Source organism: Juglans regia, chromosome 14, assembly GCF_001411555.2.
Source record: "Juglans regia cultivar Chandler chromosome 14, Walnut 2.0, whole genome shotgun sequence".
In the NCBI taxonomy this organism is placed as follows: domain Eukaryota; kingdom Viridiplantae; phylum Streptophyta; class Magnoliopsida; order Fagales; family Juglandaceae; genus Juglans; species Juglans regia.
In genome coordinates, this window is record NC_049914.1 from 18,478,967 (window position 1) to 18,496,925 (window position 17,959).

General features: G+C 34.2%; 2 protein-coding genes across 3 annotated transcripts in view; both read left to right on the forward strand.

The window, feature by feature from the left end:
* The first annotated feature begins 6,254 nt into the window (after positions 1 to 6,254).
* Positions 6,255 to 11,869, forward strand: LOC109014011. Of its 2 annotated transcripts, none has more exons than XM_035684957.1 (5): positions 6,255 to 6,585; positions 8,053 to 8,117; positions 8,206 to 8,266; positions 8,670 to 8,816; positions 11,501 to 11,611. In XM_035684957.1, exons 1-5 carry the CDS (start codon positions 6,312 to 6,314, stop codon positions 11,515 to 11,517), a joined length of 564 nt encoding a protein of 187 aa, XP_035540850.1. In that variant the 5' UTR covers positions 6,255 to 6,311; the 3' UTR covers positions 11,518 to 11,611. The 2 variants fall into 2 exon arrangements, with proteins under 2 accessions (XP_035540850.1, XP_018851856.1); XM_018996311.2 differs by having other exon boundaries at positions 6,256 to 6,585; positions 11,518 to 11,869.
* A 3,734-nt stretch (positions 11,870 to 15,603) lies between these two features.
* Positions 15,604 to 17,959, forward strand: part of LOC109014012 (NADH--cytochrome b5 reductase 1-like) — a 29,234-nt gene continuing 26,878 nt past the window's right edge. The window contains exon 1 of the mRNA XM_018996312.2: positions 15,604 to 15,981. Coding sequence (XP_018851857.1) covers positions 15,873 to 15,981 — 109 coding nt within the window. The 5' untranslated portion in view covers positions 15,604 to 15,872. The remainder of the gene's footprint in view (positions 15,982 to 17,959) is intronic.

Consider the following 17,959-nt stretch of genomic DNA (forward strand, 5'->3'; position numbering starts at 1 on the left):
ATCTCCTTAGTTGATGGAATTATTGACATAGTGTAAATCAATGTTTTAAAAGACTCAAGCAAAGATGTACAGACCTGAGATTGGTACCATATCTGATTTTGGGATAGTGAAATGCATCTAGTGGTGGATGTAGCCCTTGAGGGATGCATATCCCATGGCAGGAGACCATTAAGTCTTATGAGAGGACAACTGTAGGTGCTAATGGGTAGTACTGGTGTAACACCCTGCCTATTTACCCTTATAGATTTACTCTTAGATCATATTAGAATCTTAGATAAACATTTACACATGTCATTTAGGATAATGACATGTCAACCCGGAATTCCCACTAATCAGCATCCATGTGTAGTACTCTTGTGCGCAATGGACTGATGTGCCCCTAACTCAAACCTTTTTGTGCCATTTTTCTCAAAAGCATTTTTGTCTTTTAAGCACCTCATTTCATTTCTTAAAATGCAACCAAGCTTCGATCACATTGATTTCAAGCACCCTAGCCGAAACCCCAAACCAAGTGCGCCAATTATTAGGCAACTGAATGGCATTTTTTTTTTATTAAAAACTTTGCCATGGAAGAAGCATCACCCCATGCCACCCTCTTCTACTTCCATTTATCAAAAGCCCCTCCAATTATCATGAAGAAATTTGAACAAATCCAAATGCACCTTTGAGTATCTCGGCAACCACCATTAAATCACCTTATTCATTGGGCTGCCATTACATCATCACTTGGCAACTATTCCCCCACCGTCTACCACCTATGTAGGGCACTTAAGAGTGCCTTTAAGCTAGGCATAACAACCATAGAGAAGAGTTCAAGTGAATAAGACAAAAACAGTTGGCCTTGGGAAAACACCCTACTCGGCAGCATGATAAGATGCCTTCATGCCATGCATTTATTCCACCACCCTTTCTCCACTCCCACATGGCAACTCTCCCTCTTTCCTAGCCAAATCAGCCTACATAGATGTCATCATGATGGAGAACAACCAACCACACCCCACGGCAAGGAGGATCTAGGCGCATCATCAACCGCCCAAACCCCCCCAATGGGGAAGCCACCATTGCCGCACCCTTCCACCCCTTCGAACCCTATATAAACTCATCTCCCCTTCACTTCTTCCTCACTTCATTTCTTCAAGCCTCCCTTGATTGTTCTAGAGAGCTCTCTTCCCTTGCTCTATAAGTGTTCTTAATTGTTCTAAGTGAGTTCTTGAGTTTGTGAGTTTGAGTGGGAAGCTTAGGAGGGCCACGCAATCATTGTAAGTTTTTCTCTCTAGATCTTAGTTTATGCGTTAAGTTGTGTCTTTGAGTGTTAGTATTAATCTTGGGTGAATTTAGCATGAGATACCATATTTAGCTAGAAGCCGAAATATTGGTAGATGGGTTTAGTGTTTAAATCATTTTTGGTGAAGATATTAGTTATGGCATGCCTTGATAATTCATGATATGATTCGAGTATGTCTTAGAATAATTTCTGAAAGTTTAGTTTGAGGTTAGAAACATGTCATAATAGGTTTTAATTTCTATCTTGTGTTGATCATCAAAGCATGTATGATTTTGACTTTTAATCATTCTTCATTTGAGGAAATTAATTTGTTTTACTTAGACTTGAAATATGAGCATTTAGAAAACCTTTTGATTGGGATAAGAAGAATGCATGATTTAATTCTAGTATGTCATTGATAGAAAGGTCATATCATGCATCACTTGAGGTTTAGTTAGAATGTAAGGATTTTATTAGGCATGACTAAGTATTGGGATGAACTTCCTTAAGGTTAAACTTTTATTTTGTCATTAAGGATTTATAGTAATCATCTTTTTATTGGAAGAATTTGTCATGCATGCATTCATGAGGATCAATAGTCAAAATTTCATATAGGCATCAACTAGAGAGCATGCCACGAATTGAGGATGAATAGGCTAAGATCCTTTTGATTTTTAAGGCATAGATGATCTTAGAATGTGCAAGATATGAGGACTTTGGATTCTGGTTAAGTTTGGAGAGCATTTGCATTAGTAGCAGTATTTGAAAGTTAGGGGTATAGATTCTAAGATAGTATAGACTCTAACTTAGTGTAATTTTTTTATCACAGCCACTACCTCACTTCGAAGTTCAACAGTCTATAAGTTGGCCTCTAACTTACACTTTGATGATTATTTATGATTTATTGATAAATGTCGCATTCATTTTATAACTACCATTTTGAGCATGAAATGTTATATTTATTATCTTATGTTCCATTTTTGTCATTTTGCATACAACTATCATTTTTGAAATGTGTCACATTCATGCATATCATGAAAATCATTTTTTAAGTATTGCATGAAAATTATTTTTATCATGATCCCAAAGGCTAGGATGGGGAAGTATCCTGGTGGAACTATTCTGTCTACTCTGGAGTGGTTACCCCTGGGTTGACGAAGAAGGCGAGCAAGGGTTACTCGCCCTGGGAGAGCAATAGCCTAAGAGAAGCCAGATCAAGTATGAGAGCTTTTTGGAATAACATGAAAGATGCTCAAAAGAGTGGCAGAGTCATACATAGAAGCCCACACTCCAACTAAAGGGTAACAATTGAAGTGGGCCTGCTAGAGGGATTACGACTCAGGAAGTCATATCATTTGAACCAGAGGCATGACCTGATGCCACTTGGAAGACCCTCATTCAAGGTTGGACTGAGGAGTTGGCGGATCGTAGGGAATTGTAGACCATGACCTGGTTGTCTGTCTTTGTGATCCTATAGTAGGTTAGTCAAGGCCAAAAGACTCCTATTTAAGTATATCTAGTGTTAGAGATATGTCAGGAGGACATCTGATAGTCCCACCTTATAAAACAATTTTAGACATTGGGACAAACTCTTATTTTTAAGATCTTAGACACCTAAGAGCTTGTGTAGCCAAAAGCTACCAAGGGAACAAGGAAGGGAGCGATGCGACTGAGTAGCGAGTCTAACGTTGTGAGGTAGGTTAGCTTCTAAGACAAGATTGTGAAATGTGGGGTGAATTTTGTTTGTAAGAAGCATTTGCATTTATGTAACCTCCCCCTTTTTGACATAAATAAATATGTTTTAGATCATTATGTTTATCTTATGTTTTCCTATTTTTTTAGACTTTGGATGTGTTTGCTATTTTTCACTGATTCATGATCCCGGTGTGTGTGTCGAAATCTCTGTATGAGTAGGTGTACCGTGCATCAATCTTAATGGAGTGGGACGGAGCTCCCCGTGCCCATTCCTGCAGACGTTGTCACAAGCTTCAAACAGGTAGAGGGATTCCCCATGAATGATCGGGGTGGGGTGATATCGTGTTGGCCTCACCTGACAGTCGGGATGTAAAATCCTGCGATGTATCACGTGTTGGTATCTTCGAGTTGGTTGGTCAGGTAGATGTTTCCCTGGTTTAACATGCGATCTCTATGTAAGAGTTGACCAATGTTGGGGTACAAGTGAGTTGACTTGCACCAGGTTGGACAGGTAAAAGGGATTTCCCGGTCTGACGATGGAGTAGCTCACCCCTTGTTTGCCCATCAGGTGAAAAAGTTTGTGTGATGAACGTCTGTGTGATGAACATCTATGTGATAATGATTGTGCCTATGGAATCAATATATCATTATGGATTTGACCTACTAGAGCGAAATGTGATTCCTCACCATACTAGTATATATACTTTAAATAAGACTTTGCATAAGAGGGTAACACCTCAAAGGGTGATTCCTCATCATACTTATAGATATGTGCATTTCAATAAGAGGGTGATTCCTTGCCAAAGAATACGTGTATGTGTCCTTTCACTTTTTACATGAACTGTTCATTGCATCTTCAAGAGCATTATCTCTTATTTGTAATTCTTATCATGGTTGCCTAATCTGCCTATGGTTTCATACTCAAAACTATAGATTTTGATGTAAAGTTAGAACCATGAGTAATGCTCGAGGAGGAAGAGCCAACCCCACCCAAACCTTGAAGACTGAGACCTTTCTCTATCGTAGGCACTTCTACGTTTGGATAATGAAAGTGTTTGAAAATGCTTATGAATAGTAGTAAAAAAGTAATGAAAAAGTAATAATAGAATATTGAATAGTAGTAAAAAGTAAATGAAAAGTAATGAATAGTAGTAAAAAGTAGGTGAAAAGTAATAATAAAGTAAAGAATAGTAGTGAGAGTGTTTGAAAGTACTTGAAATACTCTCAATAGCAAACCCAGGTACTGCAAGGTCTAATTACCTACTAAACCTATATCTTTTTCACTGCAATGTTATATCTATTTCCCACACGTGCACTTTTGTGGGAATGAGGCACGCCTAACCCTATTAAATCCTGGGTGTTGACTGCTTAGTTGTTACCCTTGGCACAACGGAACCTTGCCAGAACCTTTACATGAAGAACGGAGTGCCACAAGCAAAGTGCGCACCACAAGAGACGAAGGGTGCATCACTTGGTGAGCAATGTTGTGAGCAAAGTGCTTGCCTGGTGGGGAATAAGTTTCACCAGCAGGCGAGTAATATCAAAAGAAAAGTGATGCCAGTAGGTGAATAGCACGTGAAATAAGTTATCGCCACCAAGCGAACAATACCGAAAGAAAATAGCTTGCTACCAAGCACTCACCACTAGATCAAAAGTGTTCGCCCCCAAGCGAGCACAATGAAAGCAACTTGTTCCCTAGGCGAGTTGTGACGACCCCAGATTCCACTTGGGGTCAGACGGACATCTGAAGTATCGGGAGATGCATCACAAGGTTATTTGCCCCATGTTCATGACAAATAACAACGCAAAGCACCTAACATGCATATAACAATATGTAATATTCGCAGCGGATAATTTTTTCTTAAACAATACTATGCACCAACTAAAAATATCCCAAATATATAAGCATAATCCATACATATAGAAATGTTAAGCATCCATTATTACAATACGAGTTTCAAAGGGACTGTAATCTCAAAGTATGGGAGACAAAATGTCACGTGAAATGAAATGACAGAAGTCCTGACGTAACATAACATGACATGAACATGAGACGAAAGACATGATAACTATGAGATAGAAAACATTTTGTAGCATGATTTAATATATAACAGACAATATTTCGTATCTGACATAACATGTAATATACAACATTTTGTAACGACGTAACATGTAACAAAAAATATTTCATGACATAACATACGTGTAACAGATAACATTATGTGACATGACATACGTGTAACAGATAGCATTATGTGACATAATAAATTATGTAACAGATAAGTATTTCGTGACCGACTGTAATGTGATAGAAGCTCAATACACATCACGATCATAAGTGAATAGAAATTTTTTTTTATGCTCGATAGAAGCTCAATGCACATCAACTTAGTAACAACTACCTACTCGAGATGAAGAAGTTTTTTCAAAAGTGCGAGCATAACAACAACTTGGTGGGGAGCCCAGAGTGGAGTGACTCGTGAGGGAGGGAGGGCAGGTGCGAGATGGAGGCTAGGGTTCACAGCTAAGTTCCCACTCTGTCGAGATGTTCTTTTGTTTCTGTTTGCAAATTTTTCAATTTTTTCTTTTATAGAAAGTGACGACGTGGTGCATGCCACACTGGTCGGTAAGTTAGAGCGGTCACCACAGGCTAGCATTATTCATGTTTAAATTTTGTTAAATCTGGCGTGCCTGTCATTTATAAGTATGATATTTTCTTCGAGAAAGCAACCCTAAGGCCTATGTGGTTGATAGACTCAATTGAGATCAATTTAATTCAGTTTAATTTTAAACTGAATCTAATATCTAAACATCAAATTCTCAAATTACTAAACTTATCTAAACTCAAAACCTATTTACACGTAGGTCCCATAACTTTTTTCAATTTAATACTTCTTTACATGCGGGACTCAAACCTTTTTCAACTTTCTATAATATATCTAAATTCATCTTAACATTCAATCATATTTAAACTCATCTTAAATAAATTTTACTTATTCTACTATTTCAATTTATTACTATTTATAAAAAATTTAATTCAATTTAATATCGAAACGCAGCTTAAAAGTCGGGTCACAGCGGGGGTTAGTTTTGGACTCTTAAAGAAAACATAACCAGTAAACATTGAAAATTATCGGGATTACACGGAGATAAAGTAAACAAATTCTCGCTGGAACTTGGAGGGAGTCAAGGTTTTGTTATCCAAATCCTTGTCACAGCATTTAATGGCTGCCACATATTCCACCACACGTGTGCCTAGAAATCTTTTTATCCAATATCTGGCAACCTTAAATGAGCAAACCGCAAGTTTTATAGCGTCACAGGCAGGGCAGGTAAACTGAATTTTGCATAAATGGAAATAAGTTCTGCCCATCCTCTTCTCCATTCCAAATTTCCAAAGCCTCTGATAAGTTTTCCCGCACCTCCATCACTTCCCTTCTTTCAATGTAAAGCTTCTTTTCTTTCTTCTAATTCAGTACTGTCTCAATCCTCTAAGAGCTTTCTCACACAGTTACAAGGAGTTGGAATCAAAACAAGGCAACAGTGGAGTGTTGGAGCCATACATGCTTCCAAGGCTGAAAGCCCTCTAACAGATGTTTCAGAAAGATGGCTTCTTGTACCTGTTGGTCAGTAAGCTCACCCTTTTCTCCATTGCTTACAAAAAGGTTATATATACAGCTTTCATAAAAGATGAGGATGTAGGAGAAAATTGCTATTCTGGGAAAATGTTGTAGAAATCTAATTATAAGTACATTTAGTTTTGCACTCCAATAGTTGACCATTTTTGTGAATAGTGTCCTGAAATTCAATGTCTATATTTTTTTTCCTAGCATTCTTATTTTTAAACAACCTCTTGGATTTCTCATTTCCTTTTTTAATTTTTTTTTGGGTATGTAATTGTGAAGCAAAACCACTACAGAGAAAAATTTTGGTCTTAAATTAGCTTTATGTTTGGCTATATTGTTAGATAGAAAATAATTGATGAGAAGAGAAGCTTATAGTGCTTTTCTAAAGAAGTGAAGAGAAAAGACGTGTTAGAAAATCGGGATCCTGTGATGAGCAGGGTCCTCTGACATTCTGTAGTGATAAGTTTGTACAATATGCTTTGGATGTCGCGCTTGCACACTTCCTTCCCTCCCATTTTTGGATAGAAGTAGAGGGCAGTATTGAACTTGGACAGGAAACAAAATAAGACGTCTTACCTTTGCCTTGTGAATGTCTTTCCCAACAACACTCGGTCACTTAGAAAAATGTGTTTCACGAGAGGGAGTTGCTTTTAAATGGGAGTATGCTAGTCCATATTCTGATTTTAATTGAGGTAGCCACAACGAACAAAAGAAACAGTGACATGTTTTTTTTATCAAAGACTTTCATGGAAAGCTTTCTCAATGTGCCAACAAATCAAGGCTATGAAGCCATTGAACCCTCATAATGATGCTCATTTATAACCAACTCCTGCCATCAAGGGAAGCGGCAGAAGGAACTAAGCATGGGAGATCAAGAATTCGATGCAAACAATAATTGCATACTTAGCCTGACTGTAGGTTGGAATGGTTGACTTGTAATCTGCCATTAGGATCTTTCAATTCAACATGATCAACATCGACACCCACCCCTTCCTGATTGCATAAAATATGTTTCACCTTTCGATGAGTTAAATGTTGATGTGAACATGCCCATAGAAATCACTCTCTTAAATTTCAAGCTATAATGTTTTTTTTTTTTTGATAAGATAATGTTAGAGAGGTATAAGATAATTTCAAGCTATAATGTTAGAGAGGTATAAATAAACATTTTCTTTTCTCTTGAGATGGTAGTGTTGCTGTTGGATTTTGGATAAGCAACCTGCATTTTGGCACCAATATCCCAAATGCTTCTCCAGGAATTAGGAGACTCATCTGTGCTTTCATTCAAAACTATAGGAACTTCTGTGCTGTTGTGACTGATATAATTCAAAATATAATCTGAACTTTATTTGGATTAGGTTGTAATCTTCTCATGTTGCTACATTAGATTCATACCTTTTATATTACATTGATGGTGTATTCCTGTTTAAGAAATAACAAGTCGTCTGCATTTTTGCTGCTTCATAGGTGATGGAGATACAAGACACATAGGTTACAATGTCAAAATGCCTGATGCATTTGAAATTGCTTCTGTAAGTACTCTTAGCATCTTTTCTAATAATTATTATATGTATAACTTGACTATGCAACAAGATAAGTTTTCATTTGGATGTTATCTAGGGCGAGGTGACTGTTGGTCGACTTCCTGAGAAAGCTGATGTAGTAATTCCAGTTGCAACAGGTATTTCCACCTAAATCCCTTGAGAAAACATTGATGTTATCTCATACACTAACAGTCAAAATGAAGGAGTTATTAATTTCATTATAGATATTCAATCTATTTTTTTTAGAGTAAAGAAACATGGAAGTGATCACAAAGATTTATCATACATAAAATGCCTTAATATGCTTTCAGTAACAAAGCATTTCATACCTCTTGCAGAGGAAGCTGTGGATTGCATAAATTCAATAGGATCCTTTTTGAAATAAGATTCCTTCCTTTTTTATTTTTAGTTTAGATCATTTCATCATCAGGAAATCATGTTTGGATTTCAGCAAACAGTTTTGATATTAATTCGAATAGAAATATTTTTTTTTCAAGATCAAGATTTATGAATTTTGAAACATTTCTTCCTACCTAACAGTATCTGGTCTGCATGCTCGCATCGAGAAGAAACAAGGGAATCTCTTGGTCACAGATTTGGGCAGCACCAATGGGACATTTATTGATGAAAAGCGGTTGAGACCTGGAGTTGTTTCCACTGCATCATCTGGGAGCCGCATTATATTTGGTATTGCTTTCTTAACTAAATCATATTTACTTATTATCCATATTTCTTTGGGGAAAACATACTCATGTAGTTCCTTTTTTTGAATTGATAAGCTGTAACTTTTAACTTCTAGACCTAAAATTAAGTCAGTCTCCATTACCTTCTGTATGCTTATGGATATGATTTTATAAACTCAACGTAATATGTTATTTTTCATTCCTTCCGTACCCTTCCTGTGTAAAAGTGGGAGAATTGTTGTCTTTCACCTAAGGTAATCGGGAACCCACCAAAGATGATGATTGTTAATGGGCAGTGCCATGGGTTGGACCATACTTCAACTCAAGTCCCATGAAAATTTTAATATGTTTCAAACTAATCAAAATAATTTTGGTGAGCTAATTACACCCTTCTAAATTACCTCTGAACTCAAGGCAGTCCCAAATGTGTCACTAAGGTACCATTTCTTCTTCCTTGAGTCTTTTTTGTTATTGACTTTGATTCAAGGTGGTTCCAGAGGTGCCACTTTTTTTTTTTTTTTTTGGTAGTTGCCTTCAATTTTGCGGTATACATGGTTCCAGTCTTCCACCAGCTAATTTTAGTTCAAGCAGAAGTTTAGACACAGCATGCCTCTAATTCATTGAGGAACATGGAGCCTATTGTTATGAAAATATCAGTTGGGCGGTAAAATCCCATGGATGGCTACTTTCAATCCAACCAGTCCTTTTACTCTGTTTAAACTTCAGGAGCTTAAGTTGGAGGGATAATCAAAGGACAGTGATAAGCATAGAAAAAAGAGAGGCCTAGAAGTTGCTGACTGCACTTTGTTGACTGTCTTTTTCTATTTTTCCATTAACTTTAATAGTGATTTTTATGAAGTAGTTATCACTGATTACTAAATTTGGAAAATGCATCAACAAAAGGACTTTCAAGGGATTGGTGTGGAAAATATTAAAGGGGATATGATTAAATTGCATAAAAGATAATCACTTATAACGGGAACACAGCTTAACAATTAATAATCAAGATCTTTAGTTCAACAAGCACAAGTACGCTACAAGTTGTGATTGCACACGCCATAAGCAATGTACACATATGAGTTACTTGGTAAGTGTGATGTGAATGGGTGGCTGAGCAGTAAGCTCTTATAGGCTTGTAACAAATTTTCTATTGAAGTGTTTTAATTACAGAGCACCTTAATAAGTCTGTGTATGTATATGAGTGTCAAAAGTGATGACACTTCTAGGAGACTTATTTTGTCTTTAGAGCACTTTTAAACCATAAACCAGAATATAAACGAAGGGTCAATCTGCATATCAGCTTCTAAAACTACCTGAAGAGAAGAAAACTTCTCCCTGAGATGTTTGACCAATCATATAGGGATCACTAGTTCAAATTTCTTACTACAACGCCATCCTAGTTAACTTTGACATGCTACCACAATGTGAAGGCATGGTCCCCCAAGACCTTTAGTTGTGTATACATTTTCCTGATACTTTGTCAACTTTATTTTTAGTATTAAAGATAGTGGGAAAGTGTCAAAAAAATCAAAAATTAAGAATACATACACATGTATATGTCAGTAATTTTTGGATGGTTATTCTTATGAACAATTATGAAATGCCTTGAAAAGAGAATTCCGCATGGAAAAGAGATGAAAATACACATATTGGTGAAAATGTATCTTTTTTATGGAAAGCCACATCTTGAGAAGAATCACAATGGTTGATGAAACATACCATAAAATCTATGAATAGCACATTCTATCGTAGAATTAACGAGATAAAATTTATTAGAAGTCTCTCTCTCTCTCTCTCTCACATCTTGGAAATTATCCCTCTTCTTTCACCACCTTTACCACAAACTTGCTGTGACATTACCTATTTAGATTTCTAGTTAAAAACTGGCCTTATAGTTGGATTGATTGCCATTAATTCCATGTAATCAAAAAAATTTGGTTCTCAGAAAATAAATTAGAACCTAGACCTTCAATGTTGAATGCCTTGTACATTCTTCCCTCCAGCCAGATCAAACTTAGAGACTCAAAATCTAAGTTTAGAGACTCAAAACCTAGACCTTCAATCATTTGTTTTCAGAAAACATCTCATCTCATCTCATCTAATCATTACAACTTTCCCAACTTCTAATACAAAATAAAATAAACAATTCAACTTTTTCAAATCCCAAAACAAAAATAATATTAAAAAATATATTCTAACAATACTTTATTCAATTTTTTAACTTTAATCTCAACTTATCTCATCTCATCTCTGAAAACAAACGAGGCTTAATCTCCGAGTGAAAACCTAATATTGATGGCCAAAATGATGACATAATAAATGCTTAGGAATTTCTTATCCACCCACTAGATTTTCCATTACTAGTCTAGGACATTGAACTCAGTATATGTTTGCATAAGCAGTGGATATGGAGCCGATCCAGTGTTTTGTATATCACGTGAAAGCAGGTAATGTGGAAAATGAAATATATAAAAATATATATATATATGGTTTTATATAAAGATTCATGGAAATATCTTCCGAATTTTGGTACATAGATATCACATTGTTAATGGGTTTGATAAATCATAGGTTGTTTACATGTGCTTTAGTGTGAAGTTCTTAAAATTGCATTCTTGAGTCTGTGGCCGGTGAACATTGTTTATTCAACGAGCTTCAGAAGTTCCATCTCTAGCTGATTAACTTCAGATCTTTTTTATTGCTAGGGGATACTCATTTGGCAATGTTTCGTGTTTCCAAGCTTAACACGGTGGAAGTTGCGAGCAAAGCAGAAGAATACGAAGATAAACAAGAGACTGATAACCCAAATTTTCAGTCTACTGAAACAGGTTGAAGCTGAGGACATGACATGTTAGTAAACTATAGGAGTGAATGAATAAATTTATTTACTCAGATATTCCCTCAATAGTCATATCAATTCAATCAAAGTTTACTACTTTTCTAGACATGCTTCCTGAGACCATATAAATTGTGGCCTTGAGATAACAAGCTCAAGTAATAGCATCAAGTTTTTATCTCATAATATAGTTCTAAGTTCAAGCGCATAGAAATAGTTTATCTATTGATCCATTAGGGCTTACATATTGATGGAGTATGGACCCATCCAATCACTCCTTTATATGGTAATTTATAGCACATATAGTATGAAATATATACTACGGTAGAACTTCGGTCTACTTAATTAGGCTTGTCACATTCAAGTGTCATAGGGATCTTAATCTAATTTCCATGAAGACACCCTAACTTGAGTTTCTTAGCACAGTAACTTATCTAGTGCCTGCCTAAGATCTCACATTCCACTTGAGTCATGCTGGATGAAGTTGTGCAAATACTTCATCTACAATTCTTGTAAGTTTTATCTTAGTCAAGCTGAAACAATATTCTTTAGATTTATCTTCAATGTTTTCAAAGTATCAAGATGTTTATTTGCTTCTTTTTCAAGTGACAAAGTAATCAATTTATCTTATCTTGCTTGCTATTCAAGCGCCAAGGTGATCATCTATATGAGTGGACTGATCTTAACCAAGTGACATTTTTATACTGTGTGTTTTTTACTTAATATCAATTAATATAATATGAGATAAAAACAATAATCTCACTGATACAATTGATACCATCCTACTAGTAGAGATATATTTTAGGATCATCTCACCTTGCACAACGACGTCCCGAATGTAGTGAAATCGAATATCTGTGTTTGGTTCTGCTATGGTTTTAGGAATCATTGGCATATACCAAAGTTGTCATACTATCACTATATATCTTAATGCCTTCATCTGCAAGAGTCGTAATCTCTAGGTACTAAAAAAATCTCCTCAACCGAATAGCCTCTTGTACTGCTACTGAACAAACAACATACTCAGACTCCATCATAGGCAAAATAATGCATAATTGTTTCTTACTGCACAAAGAAACAGCTCCATCACTAAGCATAAATATGTAACTCGTCATGAATGTACACTCATAATCTCAGTAGCCTAATTAGTGTCGCTATAATCCTCAATCTCATGTATCTACCCTGATAGCAAAGAACGAGATTCGTTGTCCCATGAAAGGTATTGGAAAATCCTCTTAACTGCTTGCTAATGAACAGGTTCTGGATTACTCTAATAATGACTAACCATTCCAACTGCAAAGAAAATACTAGGTCATGTACACAACATAACATATATCAAACTTCCAATTGCACTTACATAAGGAATTCTAGTCATATTTTTCTTTTCCTCATCATTCTTAGAGTAATGTTCTAAGTTCAATGTATAATCATTCTCAATTAGAGTGTTTATGGTTTTGGAGTTGTGTATACAAAATCTTTTTAAAATCTTGTTAGTGCAAGTTTCTTGAGACAAATCGAGAAGTTTTCTAGATCCATCTTCTGAGATTTTAACTCTAAGCACATAATTTACTTCACCTATATTTTTCATCTTAAAAGTAGATGAGATCGCAACTTCATCCCATATTATTTGATTTATGCAGGTTTAGGTTGTGCATGTCTCGTGTAGATTTTTTTAAATATAATTCACTTAAAAAACTCATTTTTTAATTTTTTTTTTTTTTTTTTATAATGGGTCCCATATTTGAAAAAAGAAATTCCCATATTACTTGATACTAGATATTACAATGTTACCAATCGACTTGTATAACTGAAAAGAAAAAACAAATGGATGGTTCAGTGACCCATGTGGGGGTTGGCTAGGGAAGTAAAAATATATAAAAATAAAAAATCGGGAAATCGGGAAGTCGGTGAACCAGACTCGTCCAATTTGGTACCGTTTCCTATATAGCAAAATCAGTAGAAAATCGGTCTAATTCCAGATTTTTAGAACACTGATTAGAACCTAACTAGACCGGTATATATATATATTATTTTTAATATTTTATATTATATATATTTTTTTGTATTATTACTATATGCTAAATTGCTAATTAATATAATATGAATTTTTAAAATCTTATTAGTTATGTCTATTAATCTTATAACATAAAATTAATATAATATTTGATTGAACATAAAATTAATCATATAAATCTTAATATAACATTTGATTATGATATAAAATAAATTAATCTTATAATTTTTAATATAACATTTGAATTTTGATATAACATAAATTTTAATGTTATTTCATAAAATTAATATAACAAAAAATGCAGAAAATAGGTCAATCACTTGTTAAAGTTTTGTTGGAATATGAGTTTGTTTATCCATAAAACTGAAAAAATTGGACAGAAACTAAAAAAATTAAAAGTTTCAGATTTGGTAGTGAATCGGTTCGATATCAGCTCTTAAATTTTCAAGAGCAATGTATACAGATTTAATTTTAAAAAATATCCAAAATCAGATCAGACCGAACCCGTTACAGGTGACTAGCAGCCACCTTTGGGCTCAAGAGAGAACTGCTGTGTTTGACGATGGGGAGGTGTTAGAACTGAAAATATTCATCCACATCAGCGGTTAGAAATCTTCTCGACTCTGGTATTAGCTTTGGTGACTTTTCTGATCGCCTGATGGTGGCAGTAACCACTAGTGTTGATGAGAGCCACCATCTCGAACTATGACTGGACTAGTTTTATTTATGTGATTTCTCGAAATGTTTCTTAGGATGATAACTAAAATCGGCCACCTCAATTGATTGTCATAATGGTGTCTGAAAATTGTTTTTAAAATAATTAATATTAGAGTTTTTAGAAATTTAGTTAACATGTTAATTAATCGCATTCTAAAATATAGAAAAAAAATGATTGGTTTATCAAATTATATATCGAGTTGTGAAAAAGATTTATCGAGCTATGAAAGAGATTCAACAAAATCTACTATATGCTTAATATCAAGTAATATGTAAATAATATGTAGTGTAAAAACTTTTAAATAAAATTATTCTATATAATTTATTAAAATGTTAAGATGGAGTTAGGATTGAAGGCCTAAGCGAGATTGTAGTCATTCTCAACTAAAATATTAAAAAATAAATAAAAATAAAAAATTAGCATTTCTCCTCTTTAAAATTACAACCCAACTTTCTTTTTAATAAAAAAATCTACATAATTTCTTATTATTTAAATAATTTTTGCACTTTACATTTTTAAAATTTTTTTATCAAATATTTAATATATGATTAATAAATAGAATAATTAAATTAATTTAAAAAAATAAATTTAACAAAAATTAAAAAATTTTAAAAAATATAATATTAAAAATTAAGAAGATTGTGTAACATTGTTTAGAGCATTCTCATTGGATTAGATAAAAGCTAAATCCAATGAATATTTAGCTATTATAGAGTAAAATATGCTCACATTGGATTAGTCAAATTCTAATTAGAATTTGGCTACAGTGACTTTCAAAAGTTTTTCCAAATTTGAAGGTTACTATACATACATCAAATACATATTTTATTAATTATTTCTCTTTCCATTTCTTTCTATCACATATTTTATCATAATTAATATATTAATTTAACTTAGTGATATATTAATTTAATAAGAACATGATTATTAATTAACATATAATAAGTAGAATAGTAAAATATGATAAAATTAAATAAATTAATAATTAAAAAAATTAAATATTTTTGAAATTATTAATTATTCATTACCATATAATAAATAAATGTATAATCTAATGTGAAGATTTAATATAAATAATTAAAATAAAATTTATTTTATATTATTTTATTATTATATAATAAAAAAATAACTATTTTAATATAAAAATTTATATAAATAAAATAATCAAAAATAATTTTTTTTTTTTATATTTATAAAAACTATCCTCTAATTTTAACTAATCTAATAAAAGTGCTCTTATTCTTCATCCTCCACCAGAAGAGCATTTATCGCTAAATCGTTGGGCAATGTAAACGCGGCACATGGCAAACTGATTCATTGTGGCAGCAATCCAAAGCAACCCAGAAAATTTCTTTTCCTGCCCCCCTTGTTTTTCGTCCTTATAAATATAGAGTTATAATTCTCGTTTCCACTGCGGACCAGAATTTTAATTACGGCCAGTCGCGCTGAAGTGCCTCCGCTGCGGGAACCTTTCTCTCCCTCTCGTCTCAAAATGGAACTGTTTCAGTCTCACAGGGCAGAGATGATAAGCATAGCCGTGGCTCTCGTGGCCATTGCCGCTGGTACCTCCTACTATTACTACCTCACCAAGAAACCTAAAGGTTCGGCTTTCGCCCCTCGCGTCGTTTCTCATTTTCGGCATTTATCTTTCAATTTACATTGCTTCTGATTCCCAACATATTGTTTCCTATTTGCTTGCATGTGCAATGTGATGCTTTATCTAAAGCCTAATTATAGTTAGCGAGAAGTTTCAAGTACATGGCAATTTTTTTTTTTCTTTTCTAGAGTTCGTTTATGATTGTATCGTCCATTGGTTTTTAAATGCTCCTAAGAACTGCACCTCTCAGGTTAGAATTGATGATCTGAATGATGCATTAAAATAGATTCAAAATATGGAACTGATCGGAGAGAAAGCAAACTACAGTTATTAATTTAAAGCAACGATAGTTGTTCCTAATTATTGTAATTGATGAACGGAGAAGAAAAATATTTAAGATTTTATATCAACACTTGTGAGAAAAGCATAATACAAATAACAGGAAAAATTGCAGATTTCAATTAGGTGTGGCGAGTAGGTTGCTGCCGTGCTCGCATGTTGTTTACAAAAACATGGACTTTAGAATATTATGTTTCTGTCGCATTCTTGCAAATGCAGCATGGTTATTTGGAACTCATTATGCTCTAGAAGGTCATTACAACGACAGTGGATTTTATATTAGTCCCATGAACTTCATGGCTCATTTTCCTTACTTCAAAGCCCTAAGAAACCATTTGTAACAGTCCTTTCCATAGGCTAGGGATGTTACACACCTACGTAACTCACAGCAGGTAAGAGATCCAACGTAAAAATAAATTCTTCATTAAAATGAAGTCATTAAATATAAAAACATAATTGGAGTCTTGAAAGCAGAAGGAAACGGATAAAAGAACATGCTAACATAAAATCTAAACAAACTAGTCACACTGATTTCATTGACACTAGGTTCTTCTATCTAAGCCAGCTTGCTCACCTGGGTGGTTAAAACATAAAACATTACCAAAAAAAAAGAAAATAGTTGGTTCTGAGTGAGACTAGAGAAGGAATAGAAATAGTGAAGGAGAAAGAGATTGCAGGAAGATAGGAAAAAGAAAACATAGGAATGGTGAAGACTAATTACCCAGCAGCAGTTTTGTGATTTGCTAAGACTGGGCTCTCGGTGAAGTCGATCTTCGACTGGGTAGAGGAGATGAAGTGAGTAAAGGAATTGAGAGAGATGGGACTTTTAAGGCTATCTCTACAGTAACATGATTGTGAGGATAAACATAGGGAAGATCTTTGAGAGAAGAGGATCTGTATAAATGCTGCTTTGTGACCAGGTCAAGCCTCCAAATACTCATCCCTCTAAGCTTGGGACTGTCAAAGTATTCAGTATTTAATCTTATTATTAAAACATAATTATACATTATAATCATATTGTATCGGGGACTTTTAAAAAAATTATTGGGCTTCCAAAGAAGTAAGGCTTGTTTAATCAAACATTGATTCTTTAAATAGATTGGACCCTTTTATGAGTTATGACCTGCGGGCGAAAAGTAAAAAATCTTGGCTCATCATTAAGGGAGTATGTTACCCCATCAAAATGTAAAAGATGAACTTAAAGATCAGCATCCAGATGCTAAAACTGCTTTTGACAGCAAGGTGGCTAAAGGGCCCTCTCTTTTTAATTGGGGAATTTCAGGTGAACCCCTTCAACTCATAGTCAATGAGAGAGTGCATATTTCTTCAAATTATGTATCCACTTACATGGCTTGCTACCAACAATAGACCAAGATTGTAGGAATTTTGTTGTATACAAGGTAAATTATTATATGGATTCATACATCTACAATCTTTTGCTAAAGATAGGAAATAAATAAATATATTTGTAATTTTTTTATTTTAGTATCTCTTGTATTCCTCCCATGTACTTTGGCTGTGCACTATCTGTTTAGTTGATTTTTTTAACATAAAATATCAATAGAATAGAAGGAAATTAGAGCTCTCAATGCATCATAGTCAAATTTACTAAGAAAAAATAACATGTTTATGCTTTTATTGTT